The sequence below is a fragment of the Nerophis ophidion genome, linkage group LG29, assembly GCF_033978795.1.
Source record: "Nerophis ophidion isolate RoL-2023_Sa linkage group LG29, RoL_Noph_v1.0, whole genome shotgun sequence".
NCBI lineage: Eukaryota > Metazoa > Chordata > Actinopteri > Syngnathiformes > Syngnathidae > Nerophis > Nerophis ophidion.
The window spans coordinates 29,350,943-29,370,381 of NC_084639.1; the positions used below are offsets into that span (position 1 = coordinate 29,350,943).

A 19,439-nucleotide genomic window follows, 5' to 3' on the forward strand; every position below is an offset into this window, starting at 1 on the left:
ACTTAAGTTACAGTTACAATAAGTTTATATTTAAACAGTATTTTAGTTCCAGTAAGTTGATGACAAGACAGTACTTTAGTTACAGTTACAATAATTTGATATTTAGACAGTATTTTAGTTACAGTTACAGTAAGTTGATTACAAGACAGTATTTTAGTTACAGTTACAGTAAGTTGATGACAAGACAGTATTTTAGTTACAGTTACAGTCAGTTGATGTTTAGACAGTAATTTAGTTACAGTTACAGTAAGTTGATGACAAGACAGTACTTAAGTTACAGTTACAATAAGTTTATATTTAAACAGTATTTTAGTTCCAGTAAGTTGATGACAAGACAGTACTTTAGTTACAGTTACAATAATTTGATATTTAGACAGTATTTTAGTTACAGTTACAGTAAGTTGATTACAAGACAGTATTTTAGTTACAGTTACAGTAAGTTGATGACAAGACAGTATTTTAGTTACAGTTACAGTCAGTTGATGTTTAGACAGTAATTTAGTTACAGTTACAGTAAGTTGATGTTTAGACAGTATTTTAGTTACAGTTGCAGTAAGTTGATGACAAGACAGTACTTTAGTTACAGTTACAGTAAGTTGATGTTTAGACAGTACTTTAGTTACAGTTACAGTAAGTTGAACACTTCATTACACTTATATTTATTCTTTACTGCCTCCACCTCCCTCTATCTTTATATCTTTATCTCTACTTTTCTCTTTATCTACCTCCATTTTTTGTCTTCATTGTATCTCTTTTCATTTTCTTTCTTTCTTTCTTTCTTTCTTTCTTTCTTTCTTTCTTTCTTTCTTTCTTTCTTTCTTTCTTTCTGTATTTCTTTCTTTCTGTATTTCTCTTTCTTTATTTTCCTGTTTTCTAGTATTGAACTATTATTTACATTTCACCTTGCTCTCTCTCCCCTCCCTTATTTATTTGTTAATTTATTTAATTTCTTTATTTATTTGTATTTATTTATTTTCAGACAAACATTTATCTTTATCAGACAATATGCTCCCTAATTATTTATAATAAATGTTTCGCTTTAATTATTAATTAATGGTTTTATTTATTTATTTATTTTATTTATTCATGTGTTTTATTTATTTATTAAAACGTTTTTGTTTATTTTATCACATTAAATTGTATATCATTAATTAGCATTTATCCATTTCTTTATTTTCCATTCATCCATCCATCTTCTTCCGCTTATCCGAGGTCGGGTCGCGGGGGCAGCAGCCTAAGCAGGGAAGCCCAGACTTCCCTCTCCCCAGCCACTTCGTCTAGCTCTTCCCGGGGGATCCCGAGACGTTCCCAGGCCAGCCGGGAGACATAGTCTTCCCAACGTGTCCTGGGTCTTCCTCGTGGACTCCTACTGGTCAGACGTGCCCTAAACACCTCCCTAGGGAGGTGTTCGGGTGGCATCCTGACAAGATGCCCGAACCACCTCATCTGGCTCCTCTCCATGTGAAGGAGCAGCGGCTTTACTTTGAGTTCCTCCCGGATGGCAGAGCTTCTCACCCTATCTCTAAGGGAGAGCTCCGCCACCCGGCGGAGGAAACTCATTTGGGCCGCTTGTACCCGTGATCTTGTCCTTTCGATCATGACCCAAAGCTCATGACCAAAGGTGAGGATGGGAACGTAGATTGACCGGTAAATTGAGAGCTTTGCCTTCCGGCTCAGCTCCTTCTTCACCACAACGGATCAATACAGCGTCGGCATTACTGAAGACGCCGCACCGATCCGCCTGTCGATCTCACCATCCACTCTTCCCTCACTCTGCACAAGACTCCAAGGTTTTTGAAGTCCTCCACTTGGGGCAGGGTCTCCTCTCCAATCCGGAAATGGCACTCCACCCTTTTCCAAGCAAGAACCATGGACTCGGACTCGGAGGTGCTGATTCTCATCCCAGTCGCTTCACACTCGGCTGCGAACCGATCCAGTGAGAGCTGAAGATCCCGGCCAGATGAAGCCATCAGGACCACATCGTCTGCAAAAAGCAGAGACCTAATCCTGCAGCCACCAAACCAAATCCTCTCAACGCCTTGACTGCGCCTAGAAATTCTGTCCATAAAAGTTATGAACAGAATGACTGACAAAGGACAGCCTTGGCGGAGTCCAACCCTCACTGGAAACGTGTCCGACTTACTGCCGGCAATGCGGACCAAGCTCTGACACTGATCATACAGGGAGTGGACCGCCACAATAAGACAGTCCCCCAAGGGCCCCTCCCACCTCCAAAGACATGCACCTGGGGATAGGCCCCTCCCACCTCCAAATACATGCACCTGGGGATAGGCCCCTCCCACCTCCAAGGACATGCAGCTGGGGATAGGCCCCTCCCACCTCCAAAGACATGCAGCTGGGGATAGGCCCCTCCCACCTCCAAAGACATGCACCTGGGGATAGGCCCCTCCCACCTCCAAAGACATGCACCTGGGGATAGGCCCCTCCCACCTCCAAAGACATGCACCTGGGGATAGGCCCCTCCCACCTCCAAATACATGCACCTGGGGATAGGCCCCTCCCACCTCCAAGGACATGCAGCTGGGGATAGGCCCGTCCCACCTCCAAAGACATGCACCTGGGGATAGGCCCCTCCCACCTCCAAAGACATGCACCTGGGGATAGGTTGATTGGCAACACTAAATGGTCCCTAGTGTGTGAATGTTGTCTGTCCATCTGTGTTGGCCCTGTGATGAGCTGGCGACTTGTCCAGGGTGTACGCTGCCTTCCCCCCAATTGTAGCTGAGATAGGCACCAGCGCCCCCCACGACCCCAAAGGGAATAAGAGGTAGAAAATGGATGGATGGATTATGGCTCAACTGAATATGTGAGCTAAAGTGCTGGGTCAAAAGTATACATACAGCAATGTTAATATTTGCTTACATTTCCCTTGGCAAGTTTCACTGCAAAAAGGCGCTTTTGGTAGCCATCTACAAGCTTCTGCTTCAATAGTTGACCACTCCTCTTGACAAAATTGGTGCAGTTCACCTAAATTTCTGACATGGATTTGTTTCTTCAGCATTGTCCATACCTTTAATTCAGGACTTTGGAAAGGTCATTCTAAAACCTTCGTTCTAGCCTGATTTAGCCATTCCTTTACCACTTTTGAGGTGTGTTTGGGGTCATTGTCCTGTTGGAACACCCAACTGCACCCAAAACCCAACCTCCAGGCTGATGATTTTAGCTTGTCCTGAACAATTTGGAGGTAATCCTCCATTTTCATTGTCCAATTTACTCTCTGTAAAGCAGCAGTTACATTGGCAGCAAAACAGGCCCAGAGCATAATACTACCACCGCCATGCTTTACGGTAGACATGGTGTTCCTGGGATTAAAGGCCTCACCTTTTCTCCTCCAAACATATTGCTGGGTATTGTGGCCAAACAGTTCCATTTTTGTTTCATCTGACCACAGAACATTCCTCCAGAAGGTCTTATCTTTGTCCATGTGATGTCAGATGAAACACAAATCATATATCTAAATATTTATATATTTATAAATATTTATATATTTAGAAATATATATATATATATATATATATATATATATATATATATATATATATATATATATATATATATATATACATATATGTATTTATAAAATATATATATATATATTTATTTATGGGCTTCACGGTGGCAGAGGGGTTAGTGCGTCTGCCTCACAATACGAAGTTCCTGCAGTCCTGGGTTCAAATGCAGGCTCAGGATCTTTCTGTGTGGAGTTTGCATGTTCTCCCCGTGAATGCGTGGGTTCCCTCCGGGTACTCCGGCTTCCTCCCACTTCCAAAGACATGCACCTGGGAATAGGTTGATTGGCAACACTAAATTGGCCCTAGTGTGTGAATGTGAGTGTGAATGTTGTCTGTCTATTTGTGTTGGCCCTGCGATGAGGTGGCGACTTGTCCAGGGTTTACCCTGCCTTCCGCCCGATTGTAGCTGAGATAGGCGCCAGCGCCCCCCGCGACCCCGAAAGGGAATAAGCGGTAGAAAATAGATGGATGGATATTTATTTATAAATATATATATATATATACATATATATATATTTATAAATATATATGTGTGTGTTTGTGTGTGTATGTGTTCATACAAATATATGTGTATATGTGTGTGTGTATATATATATATTTATTATATATAATATAATATATATGTACATATATATATAAATATGTGTGTGTGATATTAATAACGAGCCATATTTGATATAATAATAATAATGTGTCATTTTTTATATAATAATGTATCATATTGGATTTAATATTAATAAAAAAATTTATATTTGATCCTATAATAATAATGTATCATATTTGATTTAATTCTAATCTGTGACATATTTGATAAAATAATAATGTATCATAAATGATATTATAATATTAATAATGTATTATATTTGATATATTATTAATAATGTGTCATATTTGATACAAAAATAATAATGTATCATATTTGATATAACAATAATGTCAAATTTTTGATATAGTAATAATAATAATTTATCATATTGGAAATAAAAATGATGTATATTTGATCTAATATTAATGTATCATATTTGATTTAATCTTAATAATGTGTTATATATGATATAATAATAATAATAATAATAATAATGTATCACATATGATATAATAATAATGGATCATATTTGATATCATAGTAAAAAGAATAATAATAATAATGTATCATATTTGATATAATAATAATAAAATCTATATTTGATATAATAATAATTATATTTGATATAATTCTAATCTATGATATCTGATATAATAATAATAATAGAGTATCATCTTTGATGTAATTATAAGTGTCATATTTGATATAATAATAGTGTGTCATATTTGATATCATAAGAATGTCTCACATTTGATATATTATTCAATATAATAATAATAATAAGGTATCATATTCATCATGGTGTGTGAGTCACGTGCCGGCAGTGAGGAAGAGGAGGGGTAGAGGTGAAGATCGCTCTAATTGCTCCGCAGCCAATCAGCATCAAGTATTTAGCGTCCAGCCTCCTTTTGGCGCCTTCTTCCCGCTGAGTCTCCGCGCCGCGCGTGTCCTGCCGCGGACTTTGGCCGCAGACTTTGGCGGGGACTTTGGCGGGGAAGATGAGGAGAAAAGATGTCCTGAACATCCAGCTGTAGTCCAACTCCATGACGTCCTGCAGCAAGAAGAAGATGAAAGTCTGTCCTTCTGGGCCGGAGGAGCGCAGGAGACTGCCGCTGGAGACACTTCATTCTGGGCCGGAGGAGCGCAGGAGACTGCCGCTGGAGACACTTCATTCTGGGCCGGAGGAGCGCAGGAGACTGCCGCTGGAGACACTTCATTCTGGGCCGGAGGAGCGCAGGAGACTGCCGCTGGAGAGACTTCCTCCACCCGCCAACTCCAACAAGCCGCTCACACCTTTCAGCATCGAAGACATTCTTAACAAACCCAACTGCAAGAAGAAATCTTCTTCTTCGTCTTCTTCTTCTTCTTCTTCTTCCTCCTCCTCGTCTTCTTCTTCCTCTTCCTCTTCGGGCGGTCCGCCGACCTTGTTGCAAAAGTTGTCCGCTTCGCATGCGGCCCGCGGCGGCCTCAGCTCGCCCTCATCGCCGCTGTGCGCTCTGGAAGAACTTGCTAGTAAAACTTTCAAAGGACTTGAAGTCAACGTCATTCAAGCCGCTCAAGGTACTATTTAATACTTTTTTATATACCAATATATATATGTTACATTATATTATATTCTCCACGGAAACGTACATATTCTAAATGCACACGCACGCACAGAGACACAAACACACACACACACACACACACATATATATATATATATATATATATATATGAGTCAACGTCATTCAGTCATTCAAGCCGCTATTCTATATATATTCTCCATATATATATATATATATATATATATATATATATATATATATATATATATATATATATATATATATGAGTCAACGTCATTCAGTCATTCAAGCCGCTATTATATATATATTCTCCATATATATATATATATATATATATATATATATATATATATATATGGAGAATATGAATAGAATATATCTTTAGTTGTTTATTAGCGGCTTGAATGACTGAATGATGTTGACTCATATATATATATATATATATATATATATATATATACACACACACACACACACACACATATATACGTTAGGTCAGGAAAAAACGCAGAGGCTATGTCGTCCCTACAAGCCTGTTTTGCAGGTTTCCCTATATATATCCATCCATCCATCCATTTTCTACCGCTTATTCCCTTTAGGGTCGCGGGGGGCGCTGGTGTCTATCTCGACTACAATCGAGCGGAAGGCGGGGTACACTCCGGACAAGTCGCCTCCTCATTGCAATCTTATATGTATACTGTATATATATATATATATATATATATATATATATATATATATATATATATATATATATATATACTGTATATATTATATATAATATGTCATTATATATATATATATATATATATATATATATACTTATTCAGCATATATCTTAAAATATATACTCTTCATACACACCATTATTCTTTCTATATAGAACTACATAAACCAGTATTATCCATACAAAATACCTACAAATATGGTAATGTTCTTTATGTAGAATAATAAACTAATACTCTTGATGAAAATATATTTTAAACTAATACTGTTTATGTAAGTATTCTATTGTAGGTATACTGTACTAATAATATTATTTATTAGTATTGTTTATAAGTAGTATCCTAAAATATATAATTATATCCTACACTACAGTGGAGTAATATTCTTTATGCTAATACTGTAATTTGTTTGATGTAAATAAATGCTCAATTATTGTATTTTTCATGTAAATTTGCTAAAGAATATATGGAGTTACAACAAGTGTAATGTAAATATAAACTACATTATTGTATTCTTCATGTAAATATACTACAGAACATATGGAGTTACTACAAGTGTAGATAGTGTTATGTATTAAATACTACATTATTGTATTCTTCTTGTTAATATACTACAGAATATATGGAGCTACCACAAGTGTAGATAGTTATGTAAATAAATACTACATTATTGTATTCGTCATGTAAATATACTACAGAACATATGGAGTTACTCCAAGTGTTGTGTAAATAAATACTACATTATTGTATTTGTCATGTAAATATACTACAGAACATATGGGGTTACTACAAGTGTTGTGTAAATGTATATAGTTGTATTCTTGCTATAGATATACTATATTAGTGTATATAAATATTTATTTTCAAACGTCCGACACGTCTTTTCTTTCCCTAATATTTTATTTGCACCTGTGACACGTTGGTGAACATCCTGCATGTCCATGAGAAAGTGAAAGTGAAAGTGGGTGTGACGTCACCAGGTGGCGAGCAGCTGACGTGTTTGGGCCAAAGACAGAACTCCAAGAAGAGGAGAAAGTCCCGGACGGCCTTCACCAACCATCAGATCTACGAGCTGGAGAAGCGCTTCCTGTACCAGAAGTACCTGTCCCCCGCGGACCGGGACAACATTGCGCAACAGCTGGGCCTCTCCAACGCCCAGGTCATCACGTGGTTCCAGAACCGGCGCGCCAAGCTCAAGCGGGACTTGGAGGAGATGAAGGCGGACGTGGAGTCTCTGAAGAAGATCACACCTCAGACTCTGCACAAGCTGGTGGCCATGGACCAGGTGGGGGAGCACCAGGTGGGGGAGCACCAGGTGGGGGAGCACCAGGTGGGGGAGCACCAGGTGGGGGAGCACCAGGTGGGGGAGCACCAGGTGGGAGAGCACCAGGTGGGGGAGCACCAGGTGGGGGAGCACCAGGTGGGGGAGGAGCGGGCGGGACCGTGCGAGGCACACCTGCAGTCGCCGTCTTCCTCCAGAGGTCGAACTACTGACGAGTTCTCGGAGGACGACGAGGAGATCGAAGTGGATGATTGACACTCCGAGACTTCAACTTTTGCACGGACTTTGTGAGTCAAAGAAGGAACCAAGTTGGGAGACTTTTTATACCTTGCATTTAATTTATCTTCAACAAGACTTTTCATTCCTCAAACTTCTTTTTATCATGCGCCAAAATTCACTATCACCAATTTATGTGAATATAATCTCTAAAACTGTTTATTATTATTATGTGTACTCTGCTGGAAAACATTACAGGTGATTTAATTATTGTCACTGTATTATTATAATTACAGATGATATGATTATCATTGTTACAGTATTCTTATAATTGGAATAATTATTATTGTTACAGTATATATATATATATAATAATAATTACAGATTAATATAATTAGTATTGTTACAGTTGTATTATAATATGAATAATTACATATATAATATTTATTGTTACAGTATTATTGTAACAGTTGTATTATAATATGAATAATTACATATATAATTATTATTGTAAAAGTTTCATTATAATTTGAATAATTACAGGTGTAATTATTATTGTTACAGTATTACACTTATAATATGAATACTTACAGATGATATCATTAGAATGATGAAACAATGCAGCTTTTGACACGTCTTCTTTCTGTGTATTTAACAATATATATGTATGTATATATATATGTGTGTGTATATATATATACATATATATGTATACACACACACACACGCACAGTATATTTATATAAATATATATAAATCATTTGAATGTATTTAATCAGCATCCATGTAAATAAAGCTTTACAATATTTCAATGATTGAAGTCCTTTCTGAAATAATATTAATATTACAAAAAATGATGATAATATGAGGAGGATAAACAAGAGTTTGATGTTATTTTTGATTATTTCACTGTAAATAATTGAAACTTTAAGCATCAAGAAGTGAAATAATAATTCATCGTCAATCATTTCTTGTCATTGACTGCAAACAATCTTTGTTAGATCTTTCCTTCCTTGCCTCCTTGCCTCCTTGCCTCCTTGCCTCCTTGCCTCCTTGCCTCCTTGCCTCCTTGCCTCTTCGCACGGACCGCTTGATTGATGGTCCGAGTCTGCCTTCGGGACGCATTACCGGCCTTACAGTGCATTATCGGCCTTGCAGCGCATTATCGGCCTCGCAGCGCATTATCGGCCGCCGTGTATAAAATAATTTATGACGTTTAAATTCATTAAGTGTGAAAATATGCGCTTCTATTCTAAAATATTTCATTTGAACTTAAATTTAGCTTGAACTTTTTTTTTAATGCTTTGGAGATGAATCCTTGATCCTCTTAAAGTATAAATTAATTATTGTTTGAAAATATACACTACTGCAGTATTATTGAAATATACTGCATTTAATATTTCATATTCTTGTTTGCATGAGTATTATGTAGAACATTTACAAGTTGAACACCTCCTTTATTATGAATATTCGTGTCTTGTTAGTAATATTTCTATTTTCAACTAAAAGTGAAATCATTTGAAACAGTCTTTTTAATAAAAGAATAGTATTGATTTAAGTCACCATTATTATTACCATCTTCTACACGTCATTACTAAATAGTTGCAAAATCAACAATAAAAGGGATACTTTGAAAAAAATACGATATAAAGTGAAAGCCAAAGTGATAATGTTGAATAAGAATTTAAAGATACAAAAAGTAACACCATGAAGGTCATGTGACGTATGCATTGAGTTCGCAGTGACGTCACACGTGTGTGCGGGGGAGGGGGTCGACTATAATTCTATGAATAATAGAAATATACGAGTGACATTATTATTACTTGTTTTCTTTTACTCCCAAAGAAACAGTAGTTGTCCTAATATTAGTACTTTTATTCCAATGTGATCCCAGCTCAAATTTGTTTTTAATGTTTTAAAAAGATTATTTTTTGCAATCTGCTTATTGTTAAAATTTTTTCAACACGTGCTGAGCTTTTGCAGCACTCGCCTGCCACCCAGCGGCCACATGGAGTCACTGCACACAAGATTGATTTCCTCCTGTCAAAGTCAAGAACCGTTTGGAAAATAATTCAATCGATTTTTGAAAGTTCATGTTGTGTAATAGCTAACAACGATAAAAGATTAAATGATTGATAAAGTGGAATATGAAGATGTTTACAATAAAAAAATGACCAATATTTATATCGTCAAATGAGCCAAAATGATCATAAATATTTGATGTTACTTTTATTATGAAAAATAAACAAACAGGAAGTGAGCCCTTTAATTGTTGATGTCCATTTGCATTCTCCTTCATAAGTAAGATGCTGGAAATATTGTGGACAAAAAGTGATCATTCTTACATTTTTCTTTTATTCGTCCAAAAATACAAAAGAGCCAAAATAAGTTGCTGTACACAAAAACTATTAAAATAGAATTATGTCTAATAGAAAATATGTGAAGGTCAATTTTATCTGCTGCGCTTCTCCTTGATGGTGTAGTGAAGCACTAAGGGCTGCGCCTGCAACACAACAACACAACTTTTACCTCTGTATACCATTTACACACAACATTACCCTGTGTATACCATTTTACACACAACTTTACCCTGTGTATACCATTTTATACACAACATTACCCCGTGTATACCATTTACACACAACATTACCCTGTGTATACCATTTTACACACAACATTACCCTGTGTATACCATTTTACATACAACATTACCCTGTGTATACCATTTTACACACAACTTTACCCTGTGTATACCATTTTACACACAACATTACCCTGTGTATACCATTTTACACACAACTTTACCCTGTGTATACCATTTTACACACAACATTACCCTGTGTATACCATTTTACACACAACTTTACCCTGTGTATACCATTTTACACACAACTTTACCCTGTGTTTACCATTTTACACACAGCATTACCCTGTGTATACCATTTTACACACAACTTTACCCTGTGTATACCATTTTACACACATTACCCTGTGTATACCATTTTACACACAACATTACCCTGTGTATACCATTTCCCGCAAAACATTACCAGTAAATATTTTTAACTCAAGATTACTAGTATACATTTTCAACAAATTACTAATATATACATTTCTAACACATTACTAGTATGTATTTTAACACAACATTAGCAGTTTTTCATTTTTAACTCAACATTACTAATATATATTTTTAACACATTACTTATAAATTTTAAACTCAACATTACAAGTATACATTTTAACACACCATTACTCGTATACATTTTTAACAACATTACTAATATACATTTTAACACACCATTACTAATATACATTTTAACACACCATTACTCGTATACATTTTTAACACAACATTACTAGTATATATGTTTAACTCAATATTACTAATATACATTTTAACACATTACTACTATACATTTTTAACACATTATTAATAAATACATTTTAACTCAACATTACTAGTGCACGTTTATCACAAGATGACTAACATATACATTTTTTACTCAACATCTTTTATTTATTGAAATAATCATTAAAGCTAACAAAATGACAAAAAGAAAATACAATCAAATAATTTGTCATTAAAAACATAATCCTGTATTCATTATTACATGATTATTATTATTAAGAGGTCTTACCTTTCCAAACCAGTGTGACAACCATAATCTTTTCATGGTCATGTGATCAGGCAAAGACTCATTGTTGAACAACATCTGCACCTACACACACACACACACACAAAGTAAATACATACATGTATACATAGTAATAATGCTAATATTACAGGTAAGTTACCTGATGTTTTTCCACGTTGAGTCGATGACAAAGTACTTTACGTAAATGTCGCACCTCCGCTCGCACCGAACAACGAACAAACTTCTGCTGCACACACAACGTTCACAACAAATACACAAACATTCACAAGAAATACACAGTCATTAAAAAACAAGTGACATATGAACTGGATACATTATTGTTATAAATAATAATACTTGTCAGAGTCATTAGAAAACAGTGTTCTATGAATCTGATCCAAGATTATTGTTATTAATAATGTCGATAAGCCAGAACAATGCTACTCTCTGCTGGTGAAAAGATAGATTGTCTATGATGCAAAAACACTGTTTTTGTTGTCCATGTACAATGACTATGTGGTACTACGACAGATGTAGTATTTGACCAGTGTGTTGGTACTAACCTGAAGAACTACTTTGCTTTTATCTTTCCCAGCCAGCGATGAACTGCACACAAAAACACATAATTATTATTAATAATAAGAAGAAGAATAATAAGACATCATTAATAATACTTACAATTATAATCTGAATATAGTGTGTGGTGATTAAAAACATATTTCATAATTATCATCGAAATATTACTGATGCAGGTGTATCAATAACAGCTAGTAATAATATTGTGTGTAACTTTAAAAACGGCAAATACGTAGTAACAAAAATAACTGTGTAATAATCCTTTTGGATAATTATCATATTACTAATATATATGATCTGTTCATTATTTTTTACTTGCTGTGTAACAACAACTACAAATAAAAATAGTGTGTGTAATAACAAGAATCATTAATATTGTTTGAGAATAATATGATTATTTAATAATAGTAATAATAATGTGTTTATTACTGCTATTTTATTACTAGTGTGTGTAAAAATGAAAACAGCAAATCATTTGTAATAATAATAATAATAATAATTATGAGTATGTTTGTGTACAATAAGAATGATCATGAATAATAGTCACCATTAAATTATTAACGTACCACTTGCTGTTTTTATTAGCAGTGTGTGTCAGAGTAAAAACGGCAGATATGATGTAATATTATTAATAGTATATGTGTAATGAGAATGATCGTAAATAATCTTTGAGCATAATTACCATCATCAGATTATTAATAATGCTAGTGTTGATTAAAATGTGTGTAAAAATGAAAAAGGCATATCTTTGTAATAATAATTAATACAAATGATAGTTTAAGTGTGATACTAAGAATAATCATAATAATGTTCCAGAAGAATATTTGTCATCATATTAATAATATTAATGTGTTAGTACCTGTTTGTTTTAATAATGTGTGTAAAAATAAAAAGGGCCAACAATGTGTAATAATAAAAATACTAGTGTTTGTCTGTAATAAAAAGAATGATGACAAATGAAAAGTCACCTTAGTCTTTGTAAACACAGCGAGACCTGCTCATCATATCTGTAAAAATGTGCCTTGGCGTGATCGAAGCTGGTGTATGGTAAAGAGGAGGAGTCTGACACGCAGTCTGGGGGGAAGAAGAAACACAACAATGTCTAAATAGCAACCATCCATCTCTCATGTCTACACGTTCACAACATGATAGAATGACCTTCACTTCTATCGATGCCATCTTGTTATTAAGGAAACAATATTTGTCTTTTATCGCGAGGGAAGTAACCGTATTGTAAGTACTGCAGTATTTCACTTTCAAAGTCTCCTCGTGTGACAATGTCATAGGAAAACTTGCCGAGTGTAGTTTTGATCTGGCGCTTTAGTGTTGGCCCGGCCTGTAAAGAAACTTTGTCTCTTCTAATCCTCTGCGCAGCCGGAAGTGAAGTGTGTGTACAATCTATAAACTAGTGTGTATAATCTAAAAAATAATGTGTACAATCTGTAAAATAGTGTGTACAAATAAGAGTGTGTAAAATACTGTGTACAAAGTATAAAATGGTGTATACAAACTAGTATAACATAGTTTCTACATATATAAAATAGTGTGTGCAAAGAATAAGAATGTGTAAAATAGTGTGTACAAAGTATAAAATGGTGTATGCAAACTACTATAATATAGTGTGTACATATGTAAAATAGTGTGTACAAAGTATAAAATGGTGTATGCAAACTAGTATAATATAGTGTGTACATATATAAAAAAGAGTGTGTACAAAGTATAAATTGGTGTATACAAACTAGAATGATATAGTGTATACATATATAAAATAGTGTGTGCAAAGTATAAAATGGTGTATACAAACTAGTACAGTATAGTGTGTATATATAAAATAGTGTGTGCAAAGAATAAGAGTGTTTAAAATAGTGTGTACAAAGTATAAAATGGTGTATACAAACTAGTATGATCTAGTGTGTACATATATAAAATAGTGTGTGCAAAGTATAAAAAGTGTGTACAATATAAAAAAAATAGTGTGTGCAAAGTGTAGAGTGTACAATAGAAAAAATAATGTGTACTATTAGTGTGAATAATATATAAAATAATAATGTATAAAATAGTGTGTACTATTAATGTGTACAAAGTATAGTGTGTACAATATGAAAAATAATGTGTACTATTAGTATGCATAATACATAAAATAGTGTGTACTATTAGTGTGTATAAAGTATAGTGTGTAGCATATAAAAAAATAATGTGTACTATTAGTATGCATATTATATAAAAGTGTGTACTATTAGTGTGTACAAAGTATAGTGTGTACAATATAAAAATAATGTGTACTGTTAGTATGCATAATATATAAAATAGTGTTTACTATTAGTGTGTACAAAGTATAAAATAGTGTGTACTAATACTGTGTGTGTGATCTACTAAGACTGTGTGTACAATTGAAAAGTGGTGCAGACCGCTTTATTTAAATGAGTATTTGGTGTGTACGATACGAGGCATCACCATGGAGACACTCATTTACTGCACATTCATTTTACTATGGTCCGACCTGTGATCTTTTGTTATGTTTTCAAACATGCAGGAGACATCTACCACTTTTTATGGGCATTTTAGCCAAAGGTGTGCTCATTTGAGAGAGGCTGCACTTACTCTGGCTCCAAATGCATACTTGAAGATTTGTTCAGAGAATAAATATTTTGATAATATATACTGTATGTGAAAAAACAAAAAGGTCACAAACAAATATTAAATGACACCACAATGTATCAATTAAATTTGTAAATAAGTCCTCTAGCAGCTATAAAATTATAAAATGACGTTGCTGAAGAGACAAGATGTCTATTTTAATTTCTGAATGCTGCCACACTCCCGTAGGACGGAGGATTGTATGTCTGTGCAACACCAGCACAGATCCTTCTCACACCTACTAAATAACTCTGGTGGGTGTTGATAAATCACACTGCGTGCGCTAAATACTTCTGCTTGCATCTTCTCCTTCCAGTATTGTGTGCGTTTTGATGATCAGCATATTATTTGCATATTTATGAGGACAGACAGAAAAATGTATTGAACTCCTTGTTCTGCTCACAAGTTTAGTAGATCAGCCTTGAGTGCTATCAGGTTTGCACGTGTTATAGTACACGCAATTATAAAATATAAAAAGTATACTTAGTAAATCAAACCTTAAGTGTCATTTTGGACATGTCCGATCAGACGTCCCAAATACATTGGAAATGTGTCCAACTCACCATCACCTGCAGGCTGAAGAACTCGCTCCAAACCCCGAGACTGATAGAACTCTTTGATTCGCTTGTCCTCACCTGTGTAACACATACATGGTACTATTACAGTACACGTTATACATGTTCCGCACGTACAAGAAGCAACAAATACTATGTTTATACATACATAGTACTGTATGAAATGTTCATCACATACAAGAAGCAACAAATACTATGTTTATACATACATAGTACTATAAGAAGTGTTCAGCAGGTACAAGAACGTTCCTTCACCTACTTTCTTGGAGGCCCGGCACCAGCTTGTAGACGATGTCCTGCATGACGCGGTCCAGCTTAAGGTTGAGCAGGGGCTGCGTCTCGTGGATCTTGATGTTGCACATGGGACAGTACTTGCTGGTCTGCAGGTACTTGACGATGCAGCTCTTACAGACTGGAGAGCAGACAGGTTGTCAAGAAGGTGCTGACAACATGGCATCTGAGGACACTCACATGTGTGCAGACACTCTGTGATGGTGGTGGCGTCGATGAAGTAGCCGGCACAAAGGTAACACACGATGTGCTCGTTCAGGTCTTTGATCTTCAACTTCACCTCCTCCTGCAAACACCGGCATTGGCACGCTTTAGCAGGAGACCACAGTCGTAGTGGGTACTAATAAAATACAGCGGTACTAACGCCTTAAAATGCTACTATACTGCCTTTTAAAGTTACCGATACTACGAGGAGGGAAAACATATGATCACCAAACCTAATATTCCTTTGTGGAGATATTTCCGCTCCAAATCAGATGGACAATATGAGCCCATCAACAAGATATAAGTGAAAGTTGTTACCTGACATATGATGTAAGTGACTAAGCTTTTACCTGACATACAATGTAAGTGACAAAGTTGTTACCCGACATATGATGGAAGTGGCAAAGTTGTTACCCGACATACGATGGAAGTGACAAAGTTGTTACCCGACATACAATGTAAGTGACAAAGTTGTTACCCGACATACGATGTAAGTGACAAAGTTGTTACCCGACATACGATGGAAGTGACAAAGTTGTTACCCGACATACAATGTAAGTGACAAAGTTGTTACCCGACATACGATGGAAGTGACAAAGTTGTTACCCGATATACGATGGAAGTGACAAAGTTGTTACCCGACATATGATGGAAGTGACAAAGTTGTTACCTGACATACGATGTAAGTGACAAAGTTGTTACCCGATATACGATGGAAGTGACAAAGTTGTTACCCGACATACGATGGAAGTGACAAAGTTGTTACCCGATATACGATGGAAGTGACAAAGTTGTTACCCGACATATGATGGAAGTGACAAAGTTGTTACCCGACATACGATGTAAGTGACAAAGTTGTTACCTTACATACGATGGAAGTGAAAAAGTTGTTACCCGACATACGATGGAAGTGACTAAGTTGTTAACTGACATACGATGTAAGTGACAAAGTTGTTACCTTACATACAATGTAAGTGACAAAGTTGTTACCTGACATACATTGTAAGTGACAAAGTTGTTACCTGACATACGATGGAAGTGACAAAGTTGTTACCTGACATATGATGTAAGTGACAAAGTGGTTACCTGACAACTTATTAGAGACGTGTATTCCTACAAATGTATACAAAAATTACTTTGACAAGTTTTCCTGCCAATATTATGTACTAGAGACGTGTATTACAACAAATGTAAACAAAGAGTACTTTGACAGGATTTGAGGGGTTTATTAATATGTTGTGTTGTATTGATCGGACTTTGAAGAAGAACACACGCGAGTTGCTAGTTAGCAGTTAGCAGCTCGCAACTCTGTGAAAGTGTTGACTTTTGTCCAGCCGAGCAGCGAGCAAACAGAAGCATGCCGGGTCCCCGGAGGAGCGACATCCGAGGCTGGTCTGCCCGACGCGGAAGCCGAGCGCGGCGGACTCGACACGGCAGGACAACGCATGCTCAGACGCTCCAGCATCTGCCAAGCATCGAGCTCAGCGGCTTCTAAAGTCGCCCCGGCGGTGTCTCCACCGCCCACGATCGGCCTTCACCGCCAAGCACGGCCGCTCACCTCGTTCCGCAGCGGGTCCAGCTTGTAGACGGTCTGCAGCTGCTTTCTCAGCCGCATCGCTATGGCCATCGGACCTTGTTCCGCCATCTTTGGGAAGTGAGCGAACTTCCGGCTAAACCGGAAGTGTCCCCTTGTGCACCTCGAAGGAGGCGGGTCATACATAGACATCCTATAAGTAGACTTCGGCCGCCATCTTGAAGTGGTGAAGAGAAGCCGGCGATCAGCCTAAAGTGACAGTTGACAGGTAGAAAACTAAGATGCTAAAGTGACAGTTGACAGGTAGAAAACAAAGATGCTAAAGTGATAGTTGACAGGTAGAAAACTAAGATGCTAAAGTGACAGTTGACAGGTAGAAAACAAAGATGCTAAAGTGATAGTTGACAGGTAGAAAACTAAGATGCTAAAGTGACAGTTGACAGGTAGAAAACAAAGATGCTAAAGTGATAGTTGACAGGTAGAAAACAAAGATGCTAAAGTGACAGTTGACAGGTAGAAAACAAAGATGCTAAAGTGATAGTTGACAGGTAGAAAACTAAGATGCTAAAGTGACAGTTGACAGGTAGAAAACAAAGATGCTAAAGTGACAGTTGACAGGTAGAAAACAAAGATGCTAAAGTGACAGTTGACAGGTAGAAAACAAAGATGCTAAAGTGACAGTTGGCAGGTAGAAAACAAAGATGCTAAAGTGACAGTTGACAGGTAGAAAACAAAGATGCTAAAGTGACAGTTGACAGGTAGAAAACTAAGATGCTAAAGTGACAGTTGACAGGTAGAAAACAAAGATGCTAAAGTGATAGTTGACAGGTAGAAAACAAAGATGCTAAAGTGATAGTTGACAGGTAGAAAACAAAGATGCTAAAGTGACAGTTGACAGGTAGAAAACTAAGATGCTAAAGTGACAGTTGACAGGTAGAAAACAAAGATGCTAAAGTGACAGTTGACAGGTAGAAAACAAAGATGCTAAAGTGACAGTTGACAGGTAGAAAACAAAGATGCTAAAGTGACAGTTGACAGGTAGAAAACAAAGATGCTAAAGTGACAGTTGACAGGTAGAAAACTAAGATGCTAAACTGACAGTTGACAGGTAGAAAACTAAGATGCTAAAGTGATAGTTGACAGGTAGAAAACAAAGATGCTAAAGTGACAGTTGACAGGTAGAAAACAAAGATGCTAAAGTGATAGTTGACAGGTAGAAAACAAAGATGCTAAAGTGACAGTTGACAGGTAGAAAACAAAGATGCTAAAGTGATAGTTGACAGGTAGAAAACAAAGATGCTAAAGTGATAGTTGACAGGTAGAAAACAATGATGCTAAAGTGACAGTTGACAGGTAGAAAACAAAGATGCTAAAGTGAAGTTGACAGCTAGAAAACAAAGATGCTAAAGTGACAGTTGACAGGTAGAAAACAAAGATGCTAAAGTGACAGTTGACAGGTAGAAAACTAAGATGCTAAAGTGACAGTTGACAGGTAGAAAACAAAGATGCTAAAGTGACAGTTGACAGGTAGAAAACAAAGATGCTAAAGTGACAGTTGACAGGTAGAAAACAAAGATGCTAAAGTGACAGTTGACAGGTAGAAAACAAAGATGCTAAAGTGACAGTTGACAGGTAGAAAACAAAGATGCTAAAGTGACAGTTGACAGGTAGAAAACAAAGATGCTAAAGTTACAGTTGACAGGTAGAAAACAAAGATGCTAAAGTGACAGTTGACTGGCAGAAAACAAAGATGCTAAACTGACAGTTGACAGGTAGAAAACTAAGATGCTAAAGTGACAGTTGACAGGTAGAAAACAAAGATGCTAAAGTGACAGTTGACAGGTAGAAAACAAAGATGCTAAAGTGACAGTTGACAGGTAGAAAACTAAGATGCTAAAGTGACAGTTGACAGGTAGAAAACAAAGATGCTACAGCGACAGTTGACAGGTAGAAAACAAAGATGCTAAAGTGACAGTTGACAGGTAGAAAACAAATATGCTAAAGTGACAGTTGACAGGTAGAAAACAAAGATGCTAAAGTGACAGTTGACAGGTAGAAAACAAAGATACTAAGG

At 36.2% G+C, this 19,439-nt stretch overlaps 2 protein-coding genes across 3 annotated transcripts; one reads left to right on the plus strand and one right to left on the minus strand.

Moving 5' to 3' along the window:
* Positions 1–5,055: 5,055 nt before the first annotated feature.
* LOC133546073 (transcription factor LBX2-like) lies at positions 5,056–7,949 on the plus strand. Its single transcript, XM_061891905.1, has 2 exons — positions 5,056–5,679; positions 7,393–7,949. The coding sequence occupies exons 1-2, from the start codon at positions 5,163–5,165 to the stop codon at positions 7,947–7,949; spliced, it is 1,074 nt and encodes a 357-aa protein (XP_061747889.1). The 5' UTR covers positions 5,056–5,162.
* A 2,296-nt stretch (positions 7,950–10,245) lies between these two features.
* Positions 10,246–17,521, minus strand: LOC133546023 (polycomb group RING finger protein 1). 2 transcript variants are annotated; one of them, XM_061891830.1, is made up of 9 exons: positions 17,390–17,521; positions 15,808–15,913; positions 15,596–15,748; positions 15,325–15,396; positions 13,093–13,198; positions 12,112–12,154; positions 11,709–11,792; positions 11,552–11,632; positions 10,246–10,413 (listed from the first exon to the last, which is right to left on the minus strand). In XM_061891830.1, exons 1-9 carry the CDS (start codon positions 17,474–17,476, stop codon positions 10,363–10,365), a joined length of 783 nt encoding a protein of 260 aa, XP_061747814.1. In that variant the 5' UTR covers positions 17,477–17,521; the 3' UTR covers positions 10,246–10,362. The 2 variants fall into 2 exon arrangements, with proteins under 2 accessions (XP_061747814.1, XP_061747812.1); XM_061891828.1 differs by having other exon boundaries at positions 11,709–11,795.
* Between the last annotated feature and the right edge of the window lie 1,918 nt (positions 17,522–19,439).